This window comes from Patagioenas fasciata, chromosome 17, assembly GCF_037038585.1.
Source record: "Patagioenas fasciata isolate bPatFas1 chromosome 17, bPatFas1.hap1, whole genome shotgun sequence".
Lineage (NCBI taxonomy): Eukaryota > Metazoa > Chordata > Aves > Columbiformes > Columbidae > Patagioenas > Patagioenas fasciata.
In genome coordinates, this window is record NC_092536.1 from 12,599,913 (window position 1) to 12,617,928 (window position 18,016).

Consider the following 18,016-nt stretch of genomic DNA (forward strand, 5'->3'; position numbering starts at 1 on the left):
TTTACGATTAAGCCGTTGGACAAAAAGATTGATGTTTTTAAATTCAATTCGTCAAAGCTGCGTGTGAATAAGCTGGTAAGTCTACAGACAGAGTCGTTTTTATTGCCTGCAGCAGTGGTTTGTGCCAGCAGTACGAGACGGTGTTCTTTTGGGGCTTCTCCTTCGAGCAGTCGGGGGGAACGTGCTGACCTGGCTGGACCGGGGATGTGGTTTGGTGTGGTAGTTACTGCTCAGTCACGGTCTCTAGAAGAGAAGGGGGAAGCTCAAGACAAGCTCCTTCACAGCCCCTCTTCCCCTTCTCCTGTTTTTGTGCTCCCTTCCTGAGCTCTGGGGTTACACCTGAACCAGCATGGTGGAAGCTCTTAGTAAGTAAAACTTTCTCGTCACCCCCATCTTTGCTCCAGATCCCAGATTCTGTGATGTAGATCTCCCTGTTTGGGCTGCACCCTCATCAGAGTGGCAGTCCTGTTTTCTCCTAGGCTGATGCCCTCTGAGGACACTGTCCTTGTACAGGATGGAGTGGGTTACGTCGGGCTCTTCTGTTCAGACCAACTGCTGTTCTGGATTTGGTATCTGGAGGAGCTTTCATCCAAATTCTGTAGCAGCTGTGCACCATGTTAAGTCACACAAGGGACCTGCAGAAGGCAGAAATGGATATTTTCCCCATCCTTACAAGCGAGGGAGGGGAACTTTGCTGTCCTGGTACTTCATGTGCCCTAGGGACATGGGGCTGCCTGACAAAGGCCTCGGTCGCTGCATTCCTCAGATTCATTGTGCTGTGGCTCCTCTGACTCCAGAGAAGTAATTCATGACTTGTGAAATAGCAGATGGGCACGAGAATCAGTCCTTTAGAAAAGCATTTAGAAACCTGCGTTTATTGCTGGGAAGAGCTTTCACGCTTCTGTGCACCCACCCCTTTGCTGCCCCTCCTCTGGTATTGCCACCTGCCTTGTCTTGCTCCTTGAGTACCAGAGGAAACCTCATTGGTGCTCAAAACCCTTCAGTGCAGGTATCTGGAGATGTCCAGGAAGTTTGTGATAAGACTTCTGTTTGTGTGGAGTCTCATCCAGCATGAAAAGTGGGTTTCCGTCTTTTTAATCTCAATAGTTTCAATGTGCAGTTGGGAGAAGGTTCATCTTGAACCTAAGGAAAGGGAGCACTGAGGACCAGGGAACTGACCAGAGCTGTAAAAGTCTTTGTTTGATTATTTAGCCTGATGTCTTTTTAGGGCTGATATAAAACTTGTCAGAGCTGCGCTGTGCTGGACGCACAGAAAATCGATCTGTACAAAGCGCTGCTGGCCGAGGAGCTGGTGTTTGGGCTGGGATGTGGCTCTGTGCCCCCCCAATGGGTCTGAGAGCTCCCGGGGTTTGCCATCGGTGGGTGGAAGTGCTTACAAGCACCAAACCAAAGCAGTTCTAGTGGGTTTTGTGTGTCAAGAACCCAACCCACCTCATTGTCACCACGTGTACAGCTGTTTCTCTCCGCTCTTCACCCTTGACTGGAACAGATTCTTCAGCTGTGTATCGGAAACCACGACCTCTTCATGAGGAGGAGGAAGGCAGACTCCTTGGAGGTCCAGCAGATGAAGGCACAGGCCAGGGAAGAGAAAGCCAGGAAGCAGGTGAGAGACATCTATAACTAGACCATGAGCCCAAATCCAAAATGCAGATGAATTTGGGGAAGAACAGTCTCCAGAACGACACCGAGCACACGGAGCAGCTTTGAGGGATGGTCCAGCTGAATGTCTCTTTTTAGTAGCCTGTTCCCACCTCACCAGGTGTCTTAACTTGGCTCTGGGGTTGATGGCAGCCTGGCAACCCCAGTCCGGGCCCCGCATGCAGGAGCAAAACTGGGAGGGCGGGAGTGAAGAGCTGATCTGGGTGTCCCGCAAGCGCGTCTGTGTCTTCCCCACCTCAGTTACCGGAAAGATGGAGCGTGTTGGGGTAGTTGCTTGTAATTAAAGCAGGGGCTGTGAGGGGGAGCTGTGCTTTGCCGTAGCTCTTCGCCTCATTTTCTAATTACGCGGTGATGGAATGCGCGCCGCCGTTTCGGGGCGTGCAGCCTGCATGCTAATTTGGCGCTGGCCTCCTTTATCTGCAGCAGGTCAGCCCAGGCGGCACAAACGGCTCTTTGGAGGCAGCGGGGTGTAGCCAATGAGCATATATCAGCAAATTGGATTGTATGAATCATTGTTTTCTGCTCGTAGACCTTTTCTACTCACTGAAACCCGCACAGCTAATCTGAGTACTGGTGCTTAGAATATCAATGTCCCTTTTGCAATAAAGCCGCTAGATAGCAGCAGAAGAAACCCAAGCAGTCGTTTGCACCAGGAGGGCCTTCTGCTCCAGGGATGAAGTTAATGGACTCGAGCGTGTCCGTGCGGCGCTGGTGTTGAGTTTGAGGTGCTCGGCTGGACCGGGGATGTGATTTGGTTTGTCTTGCAGGCACCTCCTGAAGCCGTTCTCCTTCCTGGAGCTTGTGGCGTGGCAGGAGGGGATGAGAATCACTGTAAGGGTGACCAGGCCAGCTCCCCTGAGGACAAAGGGCTTTTTGTGTCCCCCAGGGGTTCCTCTGCTCCGTGAGGAGTTGGCATTAGTGGAGCAAAAGGTTCTCCTTGGAAGGAGCAGCGTGGTGTCCAAGCGCTCGTGGCTTCAGGGACAAGTTTTGCAGTTTTCTGAGATCTTGCTGTGTTTGAACAAGAGCAGGAAGAGCTGAGATGCTGTGCTTAGGCGAGGGAGGTGACCCACGGGCACTGAGACCAAGCAGCAGCTTATCACTCAAATCCAGAGCGCTCGTGCTCTCCGGGAAAGGTCAGGCTTCTCCTTGTGCTGTCTCGCCTGCTCACTCCAGGATTCACCGTTGTTAACCAGTTCCAGATTGTCCTTTTATATTGGGAATTCTCATTAATGGAAGTCCTGAGTGAGATGCAGATAGTGATGATAATTAACAAGGGGAACCTTTAATAGAGGGAAGCAGAGCCGTTAGAGCAGCGGGCATCCCGCTTGCGGAACACAGCTGGTGTCCGAGGAGCGGAGAAATGTGTCGCACTCGCGTCCCTTATTAAACCCGCGGGTGGGCTGCGCAGTGCTGAGTCCTTGCTGTAGTGTGGAGATTTATCACGCATCCATCTCTGCTGCTGGAGCACTTGAACTTGGCGTGTTAATTAATTAGCCCGACGGCTCCCTTTGGGCACTTGGCTAGCGGAGAGGCGGCTGTTGGGCGCGTTCAGTCTGCACAAGGCTCTCAGCATCTCTGGGAAGGGGTGGCAGGGTCTGCTGGGCTGTTCCCCCCCAGGAGAAGCGTTGCTGTTCCCTGCACACCGAGCTGGAGGGGCAGAGTTTGTCTTGTCTAGGAGCTGATATAGGGGTGGTTGTGCTCGTTGTGACCATCCCTATAAATGAGTGGAAGTGAAGTTTCCCGCATGCTGGGGGAGATGTAACAGCCATCCATTCCTTCAGCCTCCTGCCGTGCAGTGTGTCGATATTATAGAATCATGGACTCATGGTTGGAAGAGACCCTTAAGGTCGTTGAGCCAACCATAACCTAACTCTAGCACTAAATCATGTCCCTAAGAATCACATTTATTTAGTGACTGTACCCTGTGCTGGGCACTGGGGAGGCCAAATCTCGAATCCTTGGGTCAGTTTTGGGCCCCTCACTCCCAGAAAGGCCTTGAGGTGCTGGAGCGAGTTGAGAGAAGGGAACAGAGCTGGTGAGGGGCTGGAGCACAAGTGTGATGGGAGCGGCTGAGGGAGCTGGGGGGTTCAGCTGGAGCACAGGAGCTGAGGGGAGACCTTCTGATCTCTGAACTGCCTGAAAGGAGCTTGGAGCCAGGGGGGTCGGGCTCTGCTCCCCAGGAACAAGCGCCAGGAGCAGAGCAAACGGCCTCAAGTTGCGCCAGGGGAGGTTGAGGTTGGATGTGGGGACCAATTTCTTCCCCAAAGGGCTGTGGGGCATTGGAACAGGCTGCCCAGGGCAGTGCTGGAGTCACCATCCCTGGAAGGTTGGACAGACGGACATGAGGTTCTCAGGACATGGCGCAGTGCCAGGGGTGGGGGAACAGTTGGGACTCGATCTTGAGTGTCTCTTCCAACCAAAATGATTCTATTTGATGTTTTGAAGATGCCCTCTTGCCATCTGTTCAACTTGCTGTGACTCCAGGCACAGCTGGAGCTTTTGGGACCCTCCTTGTCTGGATCAGCATAGGAGGGGCTGTCTGGGGACATGATCACCTGCATGCAGCTTGTGGGGCAGTGCTGTGGGTAGCAGCCTGATCAGAGGGCAGGGGGCTGTCTCAGGAATGACTCTTGTCATTGCAAGAGCTGGGTGCGTCAGGTCACCCCTGTTTAGTGAAGTTCCCCATGATCAGCAGAGAGGAGGCAACCGTGCAATCCTCTGCTCTAATCCCACCTACTGACCCTTTCTCACCTTGTGGAAAGCCTCCTAATGTGCGTTATTTCTCCTCGCTTTCCCCTATCCCTTTTTCCCAGATGGAACGGCAGCGCCTGGCCAGAGAGAAGCAAATGAGAGAAGAGGCTGAGAGGACGAGGGATGAGCTGGAGAGGAGGTTGATGCAGCTAAAGGAAGAAGCAACGATGGCCAACGAGGCTCTGGTGAGTCTCCGGGAGGTTGTTCCTCCCTCTTTCCACTGCTGAAGTGTTTTAGGGAGACACTAGGTGTCCTATGGCTGTTTTCAAAGTGCTGCTGTGGATGGTGATCAAGAGGACAGATGGATTTGATTTCATCCTGCTGTGGGAGCAGCACAAGAGGAGGATTTGGTCCAGAGCCTGGGCACATCCATGTCTTGGCTGCAGAAGACTGGAAGGGAGGGACGCTGGGCCATGCTCCGGGGGTTGGGAGCACTTATGGGGAGACATTCAGTACACTCGATGGCTTATTGTGGCTTATTCCTCAGATGAGGTCTGAAGAGACAGCAGACTTGCTGGCTGAGAAGGCTCAGATCACAGAGGAGGAGGCCAAGCTCCTGGCTCAGAAAGCGGCCGAGGCCGAACAGGAGATGCAGCGAATCAAAGCCACGGCCATCCGGACGGAGGAGGAGAAGCGGCTGATGGAACAGAAGGTGCTAGAGGCAGAGATGTTGGCACTGAAAATGGCGGAGGAGTCGGAGAGGAGGTCAGAGGGTACAACCTTGCAGCTGCCTCTGCTTTGCTTTCCAGCCCCTTTCTGGCTCAGCCCAGAGCAGCTCGTGCCTCGCGTTGTCCGTCCAGCGATTCACGCGGAGCCCTTGGCCTCCCGTGCGCGTTCAGCAGCAAACAACGCTGTGGCTCAGCTGGTTTCTCTCTCCATCTTGCTGTTTGTCACAGCTGGGTTGTCTCCAGCTGGGAAATGGTGCTGGCAGAGCAGTGGTGGCCCTGAGCTTTCCCTGGAGCTGGAGACCCTTTTCCAAAGCCTTTATTTTTTCTTTACTCTGGATGGTACATCAACATTCCCTGTTCTCTCTTTATTCCTCAATTTACCTCTCAGTTGTTCGGTTCTCCTCACCGGTTGTGAGGTCTCTGTTTCAGGTTTGCCTGTAGGTCTCCCTAGCTCCTGGAGTCCTTATTTCCCATTAAAACTGGTGTTTCCAGCCTCTTGATCCCCGAGCCCAGGTCCCACGCTGCATTTGGTAGCGAGCAAGTAAAAGATCATTCTTGTTTCCTTCCAAGCGATGACTCCTTTCCGTGTGAGAGCTTGCTTGGTGTCAGCCCTTCTGCTTGGACAGACGCTGCCCTTGGCCTTCTCTTCTTGCTTTGGTCTCTATCTTGTGAAGTCTCCACTCGAATTTTAATCCAGCTTTCTTCCCACCCTTGGCTTTCTCCTTGTGGGGGGGGGTTGGTCCTTGAGCTTCAGGGGTAAATACTAGTTCTGGAATAGCTGGGCCCTGCGAGCAGGCAAAGCTGTGCCATCTTGGGTGCTTTTTCCTCTTTGAATGTAGGGAATAATCTTTATTAGAGACTTACTTGTCAGAAAACCGCCTCTTCTGCTCTAAGGCTGAGCTTAACTCTTGAAGTTGTTCTCCCTGTCCTGGCATCTCAGCACGCTTCTCCAGCCCTCAGCCTCGCTCATGGATTCTCGCAGAGCCCGAGTCAGAGCTGCCCTTCTGTGGCTTGGAATTTTGTGCTAATTAAAACGTCCCACCTGAGAGAGGCTCTGGCGTTGCCCTTGCTCACACAGTTTCCTAGTTTAGGTCTTGTTGTAGGACAAACCTCAACCTGTTCTGCACCTACACTGTAATCCTGCTTCTCCACCATCTCGTTCCTCTCGACTCCAATCTGACGGTTGCCATTCGCTGTGTTTCTTGCAGGGCGAAGGAGGCTGATCAGCTAAAGCAAGACCTGCAGGAGGCTCGCGAGTCTGAGCGGAGAGCAAAGCAGAAGCTTTTGGAGATCACCAGCAAGTCGTCTTACACAGTAAGCATGATCTGTATTGTCATCCCCCATTCCCAGCCCGGAAACGTCCCCTCCGCTGTAGCCAGGGGAGTCCCTTGTCTCCGTCCCATCGGGGACAGGTACGAGCCGCCTCATCGCATTGATGCTCAGAAACCCTTGGCAGTGTTGTCCTGTTCATCCAGGCACCACATCACGAGAACGTCACTTGGCTCTTTTTATTTGTTTCCACCCCTAACTATGCTTCTCGTGCTACCAGAACAAGGGAGCTGCTGGGGAAATTAAAGGCAGCAAACTTTAAACCAATTTAACAGCCATGTCAGATCCACGCTTTAATAGCATGTGTGGAGTGTACCAGCTCGTAATAGCCTTTAAAACAGGGTTAAATACTTACAAAACGGAGGATGTCCTTATTCTTATTAGGTGGGATAAACTTTGTTCAGAACCTGTAAATTCATTATTTGGGCATAAACCAGACACTGCACCTCTGTGTGCTGGGAAAAAACTTCTTGAAGGGAGATTATTCCATAATTACCCATTAAGAGGATTTCACACCTTCCTCTGAAGCATCTGGTCCTGGATGCTACCAGGGACTGGAATGCGGGAGTAAATGACCATCGCTTCGATCCGTCTGGTGGTTCCTGCCCTCTGCTTCTCTAATTGTGCTGCCAGGGGGGTAGAACCCATCAAGCGTCCCCTCTGTGCAGCTCACACCTGCTCTGGCTGCCGCGCGGTCCTGCGGGGAGATGGGGAAGAGCTCGGCAGCTCCAGGAATAAACTCACCAGACGTACGTGGGAGTTATTGACTCGTCTAGTAGTGAAGTTTTAATTGGTACCTGCAGGCTCCTTCCCCCTCCTCTGGAAACTTCAGAGGAGCAGATGGAAGAGGGCTTGAGATGGAGTAATGTTTCAGCCCCGTTCTCTCAAGTTCCCTGCAAAAGTGCTCAGAAGCTTTTAAAGCCGTCAACCATGGAAAACAGTCGAGTGCTCTTAGCTACGGGATGCTCGGTCAGGTGCCAGCTAAAGCTTAGCTTTGGAGTGTTCTGTGTTTGACAAGACACTGGGATTCTGGGATCCACCAGTTCTTTAGTACTGGGTTTAACTTGTGCGCAGGGTGAAGTGTCCTCATTGAAACCCCCCTGCGCGGCTCCATCAGCCATGAGGCGGCTGCCGGTGCCAGGAGGGGAAGGGATGCGCTTTTTTGGCAGATTCCCCCCCCACGGCTGCTGCTCCTCCTGCTCCTGCACAGGCTCGGTCGCTGTTGTTTTCCAAGGTCAGGAGGATGCGAGTGTTACCGTTGTGCCCATATCCAGGTGACAGCACCTTGCTGGGCTCTTCCAGCGCTCAGCACAGGACGGACATGGAGCTGCTGGAGCGGGGTCAGAGGAGCCCCAGGAATGACCCGAGGCTGGAACAGCTCTGCTGGGAGGACAGGCTGAGAGAGCTGGGGTGTTCAGCTGGAGGAGAGAAGCTCCGGGGAGACCTTAGTGCGGCCTTTCTGGACTTAAAAGGGGCCAATAAGAAAGATGGGGACAGACTTTTGAGCAGGACCTGTTGTGATAGGACAAGGGGTGATGGTTTAAACTAAAGGAGGGAAATTCAGACCAGACGTGAGGAAGAAATTGTTGCCCTGAGGGTGGTGAGAGCCTGGCCCAGGTTGGGCAGAGAGGTGGTGGATGAACCATCCCTGGAGACATCCCAGGCCAGGCTGGACGGGGCTCTGAGCAACCTGAGCTGGTGAAGATGTCCTTGCTCATGGCAGGGGTGGCACTGGGGGAGCTGGGGAGGTCCCTCCAACCCAAACTGTTCTGTGATCCCCTGTTCACCTGCCTCGCTCCTCCCATCTCCTGTGACCTCTCTCCTGGCTCTGCTGTGTGCGTGTTCGGGGCAGACACGTGAGATGTGCTGAGATCCCGTTCCTGAGCACCGCTTCAAAGAGCTGGATTTGTGCAGTCGAAAAGGGAACAAGCCCAGGTGGCCTGAGGGATGAAGCAGATTTGAAAGCTGCTGTTGGGTAGCTCATGTCCCTCAGGTGAATGGCGGCTCTGCCATTCCAGCTCCTTAATGAGGATGTGATGCCGCGTTTGCCCTTTTCTGAGATCCCAGTGCTTATGCTGATTGTCCCTGGGCACCGAGAGCTTGACAGGACTTCACTTGGGGGGACGAGCAGGAGAGGAAGGGAGTGAATGGATATGGAGGCACAGAGTCCTTTAGGTTGGAAAAGACCCTTAAGATCATTAAGTCCAACCATTAACGTCTGTGTTGCAGAAAAGGCAAGAAACGGTTAAATATATAATTTCTCTTTAACTTTCCAGTTTCCAATCCTGGTTCTTTAAAGCTCATTTCAGTGCCTTTTTAGTCCTTGAAGCCTAAGCTGCTTCTGTGATGTGACTGGTAGGTGGTGCATGAGAAACAAGACGTGAATCTGAGTCTCGGGCCCGTCAGGGCTAGGAGAACAATTCATTCTTTACCGGCTTGGCAGCGGCTCTTTCCCTCCTTCATTGCCCTTCAGGTCCCGCTCACAGCAAAACTAGAGGCAGTCGTCCCTTCTCCGCTCCCCTTCACGTAGCAGGTGGTTGTTTCGGGCTCACCCAAATTCTCGAGCAGCACCAGGAGGAGCAATCCCCGTGGGGGAAGCCTCCCGACACGACTTGTGCTTCCTCCGTCGTCACCCGTCTCGCTGGCTCCGTGACCCCGTCAGCCTGCTGCTTGCCGCTAGTAACGGCAGGAAATTGCCTAACGGGGTTATGCAGTTTGTTCCAGGTGAGGAAGCACATAAGGGAAAAGGTCTGTGTCCCCTTCGTCACCCTGCATCACCTGGATTAAAAATCTCCGCGCCTTCTGCAAGATTTGCCTGGGATTATTGCAAACGGCAGGGAAGTGCTTTGCTCCAGATATGAAGCCTGTGCCATCGCAGGCTCTATGCTCTTTCCTTGCTCTTCCTCAATGCTGCTGCTCTCTGACCACCAGTTTTTTCATAGCTTCATGAAAGAGTGATGCTGAGGACGGGCGATGAAGTGGCTGTAGTGCCCCTGACAAACCGGCACCTGTGCTTAACGATTGCAGCAGCTGAAATCCCTGCTCAACTCTTGCTGCTCTTGCTCGGGTTTGTTGTGGTTTTTTTTAAACCCCAACAAGCTTGTGCTGAAGGAAAAACAAACCAAAGCTAAAGGTTGTTTGAAGGCCAGCAGGGCGGTTCTGCCGGCGCCCCGCACGGCGCAGACCGCGCTACCTGCGCTGGGAAGGGCTTTGCCAACACCCGTGCGCCTCACAGGGACGGGAGCCGCATGTCAATGGGATGCTGGGGTTGAAATCAGTTAAGTGCCTTGGCAGAGCTGTCCCCTCGCCTTCGAGGCTGGAATTTAGGTACTCGGCTGTCCCTCGCAGCTCCTGCTCCAGAATTAATGCGGCTGCATTCTGCGCTCCAGCCGTCGCGAAGGGGAGTGAGAAATGGCGTTTCCTTCTCGTGCCAGTCTGACTTACCTGGAGCGCTCCAGGCGGCTTGAGCTGCTGCCTTGTTTGTGCTCCTACAAGGTGTTTGCATTCTGGCTTCGCCTCCGCAGGGTGAATGAAACGTCGTCCCTCTCGGGCTCGCCCTGAAGAGCAAGTGGGGCACGAGCCCTGGCTGTTTGTGAATTCCAGGCTGGCGGCGAGGCCAGATGCAGGTTATTGTGCGGAGTAAATCTGCCAGCACCCCGGCGCTAGCGGTTCTTGTTGAAGCGGAGTTCGCTGCAAACAATCCCCAGAGTGTCCCAAATAGGAGACAGGAGGGAAAGACATAACCAGCTGGAGCACAACGTCTGGTTTCTTGGGATAGGTGCCCTAGAACCAGATCGGAGCAGCACCATCTCCTGCCATCCCCCGGTCCAGCCTGCTCTGGGCTCATTGGTTTTGTGACAGGAATCCCTTAAAGCAGGAGCATCTGCCCCAGAGGTGGGTGAGCTTTTGGATGCCGGGCTGGATTTCTCGTATCCAAAACAAGGACTGGGCAGCAAATCCGACTCAGACCCACGAGCGCGGTCGGAAGCCGCTGTGCCGTCCTTGTCGTGTGCCGCTTCGACCTCGTGTAACGCATCGCAACAGCAGGGCGATGATTTGAGTCGGGACGCTTTTCCTCTGCGGGTAACGAGCCCGTTTATTAGAGACGTGACAGAATTTTTGGCTGAGAAGGGTCATTTCTTTAGGGGAAGATAAAAATCGGAGGGCTTGGCAGCATTTTGCAGGAGGATGAAAGTCCCAAATCCTTGCTCAGGTGCAATACGAGTGATTCCTGATGTTATCTCTGCATTTCCAGCTCAATCTAGCACTGGTTCCTAAACACTTGGAACTATAAGTTACAGTGAAGATAAAAATGAACATTAAATAGCTGTCAGAGGCCTCCCAAGAGGCAGCTTATGTCCAGCCCTGTTTTAAGTGGCACAGTGGTGATAAAAGCTGGACTTTATGAAGTTTTCTCGGTAGGTTTTGAAGGCATGTGGTGTTTACTCCTGCGAAGAGCAGGATCCCAGCAAAGCAATAGCTCGGAGTTGAAGAGCCAGTCGTGAATGGAGCAAGAGGATCTTGAGGCTGCTCTGGTGCTTGGGATGCTGGGCTTGTTTGCTGCTCTACCCTGCAGCGCCTTGGAGTGTTTGCCGTCTTCTGCGTTAAACGATCCCCAGCTAAAAAAGAGCTGAGTAATGTGCTCTCTGGAAAGTCTGAGGCTGGTTTGGACAAATGAGGTTGTGAGTAGTGTTGTGTCAGGGGTCCAGGTGCCCCTTCCCTTTCCCTGTGCAAATTATAGAATCATTTTGGTTGGAAAAGATGCTCAAGATCATCAAGTCCAACTGTTCCCCCACCCCCGGCACTGCCCCATGTCCTGAGAACCTCATGTCCGTCTGTCCAACCCTCCAGGGATGGTGACTCCAGCACTGCCCTGGGCAGCCTGTTCCAATGCCCCACAGCCCTTTGGGGAAGAAATTGTTCCCCACATCCAACCTCAACCTCCTCGGGCGCAACGTGAGACCGTTTCCTCCGCTCCACATTACGTTGTTAGTACGTAGCACCTTGTGCTCAGCGTTGCTCTGATTGCACCTCTGCGTTACAGAATGTTTGCTATAGGAACACTTGTGTGGCCAAAAGCGATTGATTTGTGCTGTGCCTCTTTAGCAGTCCATGAACTCGAGTACGACGGCGCTGCCGACCGACCTGCCCAGCTTCAACCTCATCAGCGAGAGCCTGTCCTTCGACTTCAAGGATACGGACATGAAGAGGCTTTCCATGGAAATCGAGAAAGAGAAGTACGTGTGTGCAGTGCTGGGCTGTGTGCCTGGGTTGTGGTGGGAGGAGAAGTTGTACCGGGGCTGAATGTGACTTTTACATTCCGGACGAGAAGGTGAAAGGGGGAGAAATCCTTTGGGTTCGCATTTACCTGGTCGTTAATTAATAGCTCTGCCCAGAACATGGTTGGCCAGGTGGGGACCTGGTGTCACAGATGTGTCTCTAATTCCTGCCTAAGGGCGAGTTTAAGCGCACTGAGCCCTGCACCACTCAATTCCTCTCTGTATGATTAACCTGGCTCTTGCTTAGGCTTGAATTATCCGTGTCGGTAGGAAGAGTTATCAGTCTGCTGGTGTGCTGAGCTATTGCAGGCTGGCGCTTATGCATTTACATCATGTCCAGAGAATGTAAAGACAGCAGGATCCTGCGCTAAGGTCCCACGTTAGAGCTTTAACCCCTTTTTCTTGGAATCTGTGTCATGTTTATATATAAAAAGTGCACGCAAGCAAGTTGGGATGCGATTAGGAGCTTTGATCTCGTGTTTTCCGGAGGGTCCGAGTGTAGCCCTCAAAATTACAATTTTAGCAGAAATCAAAGCAGATCAGATTTTAATCTCTGTAGTAATAATGAGCTTTGTTCATCGATGGGGTGGTAGATCAAAGCTAGGAGGGCTCTGCCACAGCGCCCTGGCCAAAACTTCCTGGGGCTGGGATGAAACACCCCTGGGTCCCAGAGGGTGGATTATTTTGTCTCTGCTCAGAACCGTCTCCTGTGTATGAAATAACGGACCATGAGCTTGAAACGGAGGTCGGAAACTTCTCCTAAAGCCAGAAGGAAAAGGATAGAAGCTGCAAATCGCAGGATAATTCCCAGTTCTGTACCCAGGTTGCAAACTAGGTCATCCCGCTCTCCTAAGCAGGAAGAGCTTGGCGCTGCCAAACGCTGAGAGCAATAACGAACATACTTTTGCCGACTTCTCCGGGACTCTTCGCCTTCCTCGGGTGCCGAGATAAACCCCCTACAAATGTTGGCACTCTGAGAAGGTTCTTGTTAGTCCGCTGGTGCTGGGACCTGGGTCTGGGTGTTTAATCACAAGTACGAGGCTGGCAGGGTGTGATTTTTCTGCAGTCGATGCTTCGAGTCCTGAGAATGGTTTGTGGGGTTTTTTTCCTTTCTTTTTGTTTGTTCTTTCTTTATTTGGGAGACCTTCTCCTCTGCTGGGCATGCTGTGTGCCTAAAAAATACCCGTATTTTGGGGGCGGTGCTTGCTCCCACACATTCTCAAGCTCAATCTCTCTAAAGCGTGAGAAGTCGGTACATCGGGGTCCTGCCTCGCTGGGAGGATCCACGCCTTTGATTTTCAGAGCTGGCTTTGCAGAGTAGGGCAGCACCGCTTAAATCGCTGCCTTGTAGACTGAAACTGTGCCATTAACCCGTGTCATGCTCCAGCTTCGCTCGGAAATGGGGAGACTTACAGACACCATCCAGCAGCTCTGTTTTGGCTTTATTTTTTATGTATCATAACTTAGAGTTTTGTTCTTGGGTCAACTGCCTGGGTCTTCTTTTTAATAACAAACAAATTGCTCAGAGTAGTTTACCACGTGCTGTAAATTAGCATTGTCGGTTCCACACACTATAAATGGTGAAGAGAGGGTTTTTCTGTTCTAATTCCCTTATGGGCCACCACGATATAAAGTCGGTGCTAACCCAGGACTCTTGTGTGTGTGCCAGGGTGGAGTACATGGAGAAAAGCAAACACCTGCAGGAGCAGCTGAACGAGCTGAAGACGGAGATCGAGGCGCTGAAGCTCAAGGAGAGAGAGACGGCGCTGGATATATTGCACAACGAGAACGCCAGCCGGGGCAACAGCAAGCACAACACTATTAAAAAGGTATCGGACGGCTCCAGTTTGTATCTCGCCTGATGAAATCCTTTAAAAGCAACACCAAAATAACCCTTCCGTTCGGTTTAGCTTTTGCACAAGTTGTTATAATAAAATGGTTTGGTCTAGGCTCTCTTCCCCGGCTGCTTAGCTTTGAACAGGGTGCAGGAGATTGAGCTTCTGGTGGCCCTGGCTTGTGTTTGCCCCAGCCGAGCCTTGTCCCTCGGCGCTGTGGGAAGGGATGCAAAGGCTTGGAGGTTTCAAGGCCTTGCTGAACCTTAACCAAAGCTGCAGGGGGTGTGTTAGGAGAGATCTGCCACCCCAGCGACCCCAGGAACGGGAAAAGCCCTCCTTGCCTATTGCAGCCGTTCCCTCCAGGCATTGCGAAGCCGCAGAGCTGGGCTTCTCTGGTGAATAATAAGGGCAAAAATCGTCCTGATTTACAAACTCTCGGTAGAAAAAGCCGAAAGCATCAATCCTCTCTTTTAATCTCGAGTAACCTATAGTGCAGCTTCAAATACTAACAGCAAAACCTTTTGCTAGCGGGTGTGTGTGAGCTCTCTGCTCCCTGTGCTCGGGGCCTGGGAACCACTTGCCTCTAGAAATGCAATTCGGATGAGTAATTTAACCCAAAAGGGAGGAGGGCCGGGTCTGCTCGCCCGGGGCTCACACCTGAAAGGCCACAACGTTCTTTATTTTCCCTTTTTCTTAGTAGCTCTGCTGTTCTCCCAGCTGGGCTCAGCGTAAGGAGAGGCCGGGGGCGCATCCAGAATTGGTACGGTGGGATGTCGTGGTCAGTCCCAGTCACCTGCAAAGGGTTTTACCCTGGAAGGTCTGTTACCCAGCTCTGCTCACAGCCTTGGACAGGCTTCAAATACCCGTACGGCACGGGATGCAGGCTGCGGTAACAACTCCGGGTTGTAAAAACAAATCCTTCTCTCTTTCCCCTTCCCAGCTGACAGGTCCAAAAGGATTTGAAAATACCAGTTCGTGTCGACTTTCATGGCTCGGAGTCCCTAATCACTGAACTGGGGCAGGAAAATGAATCCAGCGGGTCTCGCTTTCCCATCTCCCCGTGCTAGCCCGGGGCTGTTCGGGTTCCTGTCCCACCAGAGCAGAGGAGCTCAAAATCTTCACAGGCCCTTTTGTCATCGTAGAATCTGAACGCATTTCTGCTCCCAGCGGGTTTTGTTAGGTTTTGTCTCTGTGCTTACAGTCCTCAGTTTAAGCAGAAAATGCTACATTTTCACATCTGACAGAGACAAGTTCATAGAGAGCTGATGGCCCCATTTGTCTCACTTAAAGAAGGTGGCTGGGCGATCATTTCGCCGCCTGTCAGCGCTTGTCGCTGTCATCGGGACTGTGTGGTCCATCCTGCTCCTCGGAAGCTGGAGCCTTGTCCTGTCCCCTCCCTTCAGGAGGGACCCGAGCCCGCCCGGCTCCTGCGTCTCAGGCTTTTAATAACAGTCTGTAAGCGGAGTACATCAGAATAAAATCACAGACTGCTTGTGTTCCTGTCACCGGGAGGTCAGGAGGCCTTTTGTCTTTGCGGTTGTGATGGAAAGGAAAGCTCCAGACACTCAGAATGGGATGATAGTGGCAGTTTAGCAATACTTCAGCAGTACCAACCCTCCGCCCCACCTGGAAACCGCTGCTCACGTCAGCGCTCCGGGCAAACCGTACAGATTGCACGGGTGCCCTGACGTTGCTGGTATCACAGAGGATTCTTTTGTTTTCTGTTGTCGTTGTTCATTTTATTTTGCTGGTTTAGCCTCAAGCCCAGGGCAGAAGACCTATCTGCATTTGAGACCCCCGAGTCGGTTGTTGGAGGTACTCTGCGTGGGCGCTGGGCTCGCTGGCTGCCGCACTAACCCTGCATGAGCTTCCCCGCCGGTGCTGCCACCCCCGCGCCGCTCTGGTGATGGTGACAGTGCCACCGGGGTCCCCGCAGCACAGCCCCCTGCATGTCGCAGACCCTGCCCGGCTCTCACTCCCTCGGCAGCGTTCGCAGCCTCCCCAGGGTGGTTCTTGCGCCCGATGCTCCGCGCTGGGAAGCGTCTTTCTTGGCGGAGCTGAGCTGGCAGCGTCAGCGGGGGAGCGCAGGCGTAGACGCGTAAATAATTAAACGCGCCTGTTTGCGCTCTGCTCCCGGTGGCTGGGAATCTATCGGAGGTGCGGGGTGGCCTTTGAAGATTTCTTTAATGAAGTAAACCAGGACCTTGTTTGCTGCAGAAAGAAATTCAGGATTTAAAAAAAAAAAAACCAACCCAAAAAAACAAACACCAAACAAACCCCGTCAGCTCTTTGCTGCCAAAACTGTCAGAACAGGCTCAAAATGCTCCGTCTTGGAGCGGAGCAGCACATGGGTGCGTTTGAGAGGTGTCACAGGAGCATGAAACGGGTGGTTGAGGACGGTTCTTGGGCACAGCTGTGGCTGGGGGTGGCCCAGGGGGGCGCTGCTTGGTCACCGTCACACCCGGGGACACCGGCTTTCTTAACACCGCGTCTCTTTTTACCGGCGCCTGCTTTCCTCCCAGGATTTGCCCTCAATCGGTGTGCGTGCGGAGCATCGCCTCCCTCCTTCGGGAGGACGCCTTTGGGGAGGCTTTTGTGCTCTTTCCTCTTGCACACCCGCAGGGTGTAGCGAGCGTCGAGGGGTAGCGCTAAGGGAAGAGATGGCACGGGTGCTGCAGTAGCAGCGCTCGCCAAGGCAGGTGGTGGCAAAGCTGGTGATTGCGTGCCTTTGGAAGAGGCTTTTGTTCCAAGTTCCTGCATGGTGGGCACGTACAGCGGTTCCCAGCACCTCTGGAGCTGTGTGGCGGAGGCAGGAGGATGCTGGAGCTGCAGACGTCTCCCTGGCCGGTACCCAGGAGTGATCAGCGCAGGTTTGTGCTGTTCTTGAATGGTCCAGCCCTCCCAGAGCTGCCGGCAGCGCTGTAAATCACCCCCGTTAGGGTTTTGTGCCGGGTGGCCGCTGCCAGCCACTCTGTTGAGGCTACGGGTGTTCCCAAGACCTGTCGTTCGGTGTTTCTTTGGGAAGAGGGACAAAGCGACTAAACCAAAGGGTGACCCTGCGGGTCCCGGACGCCTCGGGGAGGCGATGGATCTTTCTGGGGCAGGCTGGTTGTGCTTGAAACCCGCGGTCCCATCCCGACTGGCTCAAGGAACTCCGTAGCAGGTGAAATTGGGGCGAAATGCACTTGTGGCCACAGCGCGAGGTGGAGAAGCGAAGCCCTGGCGGTTTGTGCAGAGACTAATCCAGCAACTGGGAGCGATTTGGAGCCGGGGAGGAGCCCCCGTAATTAATCCAGATTCGCAGCAAGTGCTGCAGTGTGACCTCTGGGTTTTGCTGCCTGCCTTTGAAGACGCCCGCGAAGTTTTTCATGTTTAATTACGTGGTTAACATGCTAATCCTTTTTTATGAGCTCTGTGGGCACAGCACAAGCATCTCATCTGGAAACCGATTGCGCTTCTCCGTAGCACGCTCTGCCGCGGGCCGGCGCTGCCGACTCCGTCTGCCTCAGCTTCGGAAGGGTTTGCCGCTTCGAGAAGGTGAAAAACCCGCCTCTTCCTCGCGTCCTCCGCTGTAGGAATGCTCCCAGGACAGGCTGCAGCTCTAAAACACAATCAGGTCTTTCATTCCGGTTGCTTTCTTCTGGCACAGTCATGCTTATTTACCGTGATTTAAGCCCTTTGAAGTCTCCAGGCAAGGAGCAAATCTCCACGCCTGTTCCCAGACAAGCGGCTTTGTCCTTGAGCAGAGCTCTGGTCCTTCGAGGATGGGCTTGGCCTTTCCCTGCCAGGCTCTCTTTTTCTGGGTCACAGCGTTGCTCTGGGGCTCGCGGTGCGGTGGGATGCGCTGAGCTCTTGCTGATGATCTTGCCAGCTGATCCTGGTTGCGGTGCAGTGTTGACCTCAACTCAGGTTTTTCCCCGTCATCGAGGCACTTGAGGTTTGGATAAGCTACTTCAAATCTGCTTGTTTGTCAGCAGTAGACTGGTCAGGCTTGCTCCATCATTGGGCCATGAGTGGTCATGTTCTGCCAGGTTCTTACAGATGCCGCATCGTCTCCTGCGGGTTTAGGCAACGAGCAGCTGCCGAGCACGGAGGGGCAAGCGGGGCAGAGCAAAATGGATTCTGTGGGTTTGTCTTCAGTCCTCTCACCTTCAAGACATAGAACCACAGAATCATTTTGGTTGGAGAGACGCTGAAGACCATCAAGTCCAACCATTAACCCACCCCTGGCACTGCCCCATGTCCTGAGAACCTCATGTCCGTCTGTCCAACCCTCCAGGGATGGTGACTCCAGCACTGCCCTGGGCAGCCTGTTCCAATGCCCCACAGCCCTTTGGGGAAGAAATTGTTCCCCACATCCAACCTCAACCTGCCCTGGCGCAACTTGAGGCCGTTTCCTCTGCTCCTGGCGCTTGTTCCTGGGGAGCAGAGCCCGACCCCCCTGGCTCCAAGCTCCTTTCAGGCAGTTCAGAGA

At 53.3% G+C, this 18,016-nt stretch overlaps 1 protein-coding gene across 4 annotated transcripts in view; it reads left to right on the forward strand.

Annotated features, from left to right (window-relative positions):
• The window catches only part of NF2 (NF2, moesin-ezrin-radixin like (MERLIN) tumor suppressor), a 50,400-nt gene that overhangs the window by 25,590 nt on the left and 6,794 nt on the right, over window positions 1–18,016 (forward strand). The window contains exons 9-16 of one of the 4 annotated variants that reach the window (XM_065851358.2): window positions 1–75; window positions 1,511–1,624; window positions 4,494–4,616; window positions 4,919–5,136; window positions 6,308–6,413; window positions 11,535–11,665; window positions 13,377–13,536; window positions 15,299–15,357. In XM_065851358.2, the coding sequence (XP_065707430.1) occupies window positions 1–75; window positions 1,511–1,624; window positions 4,494–4,616; window positions 4,919–5,136; window positions 6,308–6,413; window positions 11,535–11,665; window positions 13,377–13,536; window positions 15,299–15,334 (963 nt within the window). In that variant the 3' untranslated portion in view covers window positions 15,335–15,357. The remainder of the gene's footprint in view (window positions 76–1,510; window positions 1,625–4,493; window positions 4,617–4,918; window positions 5,137–6,307; window positions 6,414–11,534; window positions 11,666–13,376; window positions 13,537–15,298; window positions 15,358–18,016) is intronic. The other 3 variants (XM_065851359.2, XM_065851356.2, XM_065851357.2) reach the window with 3 other exon arrangements.